The 1076-nt window shown below is 49.9% G+C and overlaps 1 protein-coding gene across 1 annotated transcript in view; it reads right to left on the bottom strand.

Moving 5' to 3' along the window:
* The window catches only part of LACBIDRAFT_336148 (uncharacterized protein), a gene marked incomplete at both ends in the record, with an annotated part of 3322 nt that extends 2343 nt beyond the window's left edge, over positions 1 to 979 (bottom strand). The window contains 3 exons of the mRNA XM_001891078.1: positions 124 to 528; positions 679 to 841; positions 888 to 979. Of these exons, the coding sequence (XP_001891113.1) occupies positions 124 to 528; positions 679 to 841; positions 888 to 979 (660 nt within the window). The remainder of the gene's footprint in view (positions 1 to 123; positions 529 to 678; positions 842 to 887) is intronic.
* Between the last annotated feature and the right edge of the window lie 97 nt (positions 980 to 1076).

The raw sequence follows: 1076 nt of genomic DNA on the forward strand, positions 1-1076 counted from the left end.
CCAGTTGCTGTCATTCATATGGTTGTCCAAGACCTCGGCCCGATGGGCGAGGGTGGCCGTGCGGGTACTCCTCGAGATATCATTGAGCTGCACCCAAAGGCTTTCCAATATTTCCCCATCTACCATTCCAGCTCCGGGAATAAATGATGTTGCCAACCGGAAGAGGCACTCATCCTGATGACCATGGACATGAAATAAACCAATTCCCATGATCAAATTAGCCTTCTCAGAGATGGAAAGATTTGGATTGTTAGCAATCCTGTCCCAGAGATTAACATGATACTGACACATCATGTCATATATGATCATGATATCGTCCAAACCATTCAGTCCCATGTTCTTCAGCGCCTCACAAAGAGCATAGTCGATGTTCAGCTGGCGCTTGCCCTTCTGAAAGTCAACAACGCTGCCTGGAATGAAGGCGCCTGATCGGGGGCAGGCAAATGCCGCAATGCCAGTTGCATCACAGCCTGCGTGATTCTGACTTGCATTGTTGATGGCCTGGTGGTTGCTGCATGTTGATTTGACCTACAACCAAATGAGTCAGGTTTTGAAAGGGGCAGTGGGCGCAGTAGGATTCTGCGCCCAAAAGCATCAAATGCTACATGGCTACATGGCGCAGCAACCTCGGGCGGCGGAACTGGGATGCGCCACATATGGGAAGGCGGTCCAACTCACCTGGCGAGTAACAGTGGGCTGCGCCAGGTACTTCTTGTAAGCCTCCTTCTCTGTCATCATTCCTTCCCCACTGGTCAGCCATACATCGTCCATGGCATTTCGTTGCTTCAGGTGATCAGCTGAGAAGTTACCATCAACACAAAGAAATCGTGTGAAGACCTCGCTGCCAATGGGAATGAGTATGTGAACAAAGGGCAGTTCATGCTTACGGATGTGGGTCCTCTTTCCAGTTCATTGGCAAGTTAACACCTGGCTGGGCGCAAGATGCACAACCATATGCCATCTCTCCAGCCTTCGGCATTCTAGGCTCATGTCCAAAACCAAAGCATTTTTTAAGTTCCAAATTGCGCCATTGCCGACTAACTCTTCTGAATTCGCGATACCTGTCCTGGGGTGAT

This window comes from Laccaria bicolor, genomic scaffold, assembly GCF_000143565.1.
Source record: "Laccaria bicolor S238N-H82 LACBIscaffold_339 genomic scaffold, whole genome shotgun sequence".
NCBI lineage: Eukaryota > Fungi > Basidiomycota > Agaricomycetes > Agaricales > Hydnangiaceae > Laccaria > Laccaria bicolor.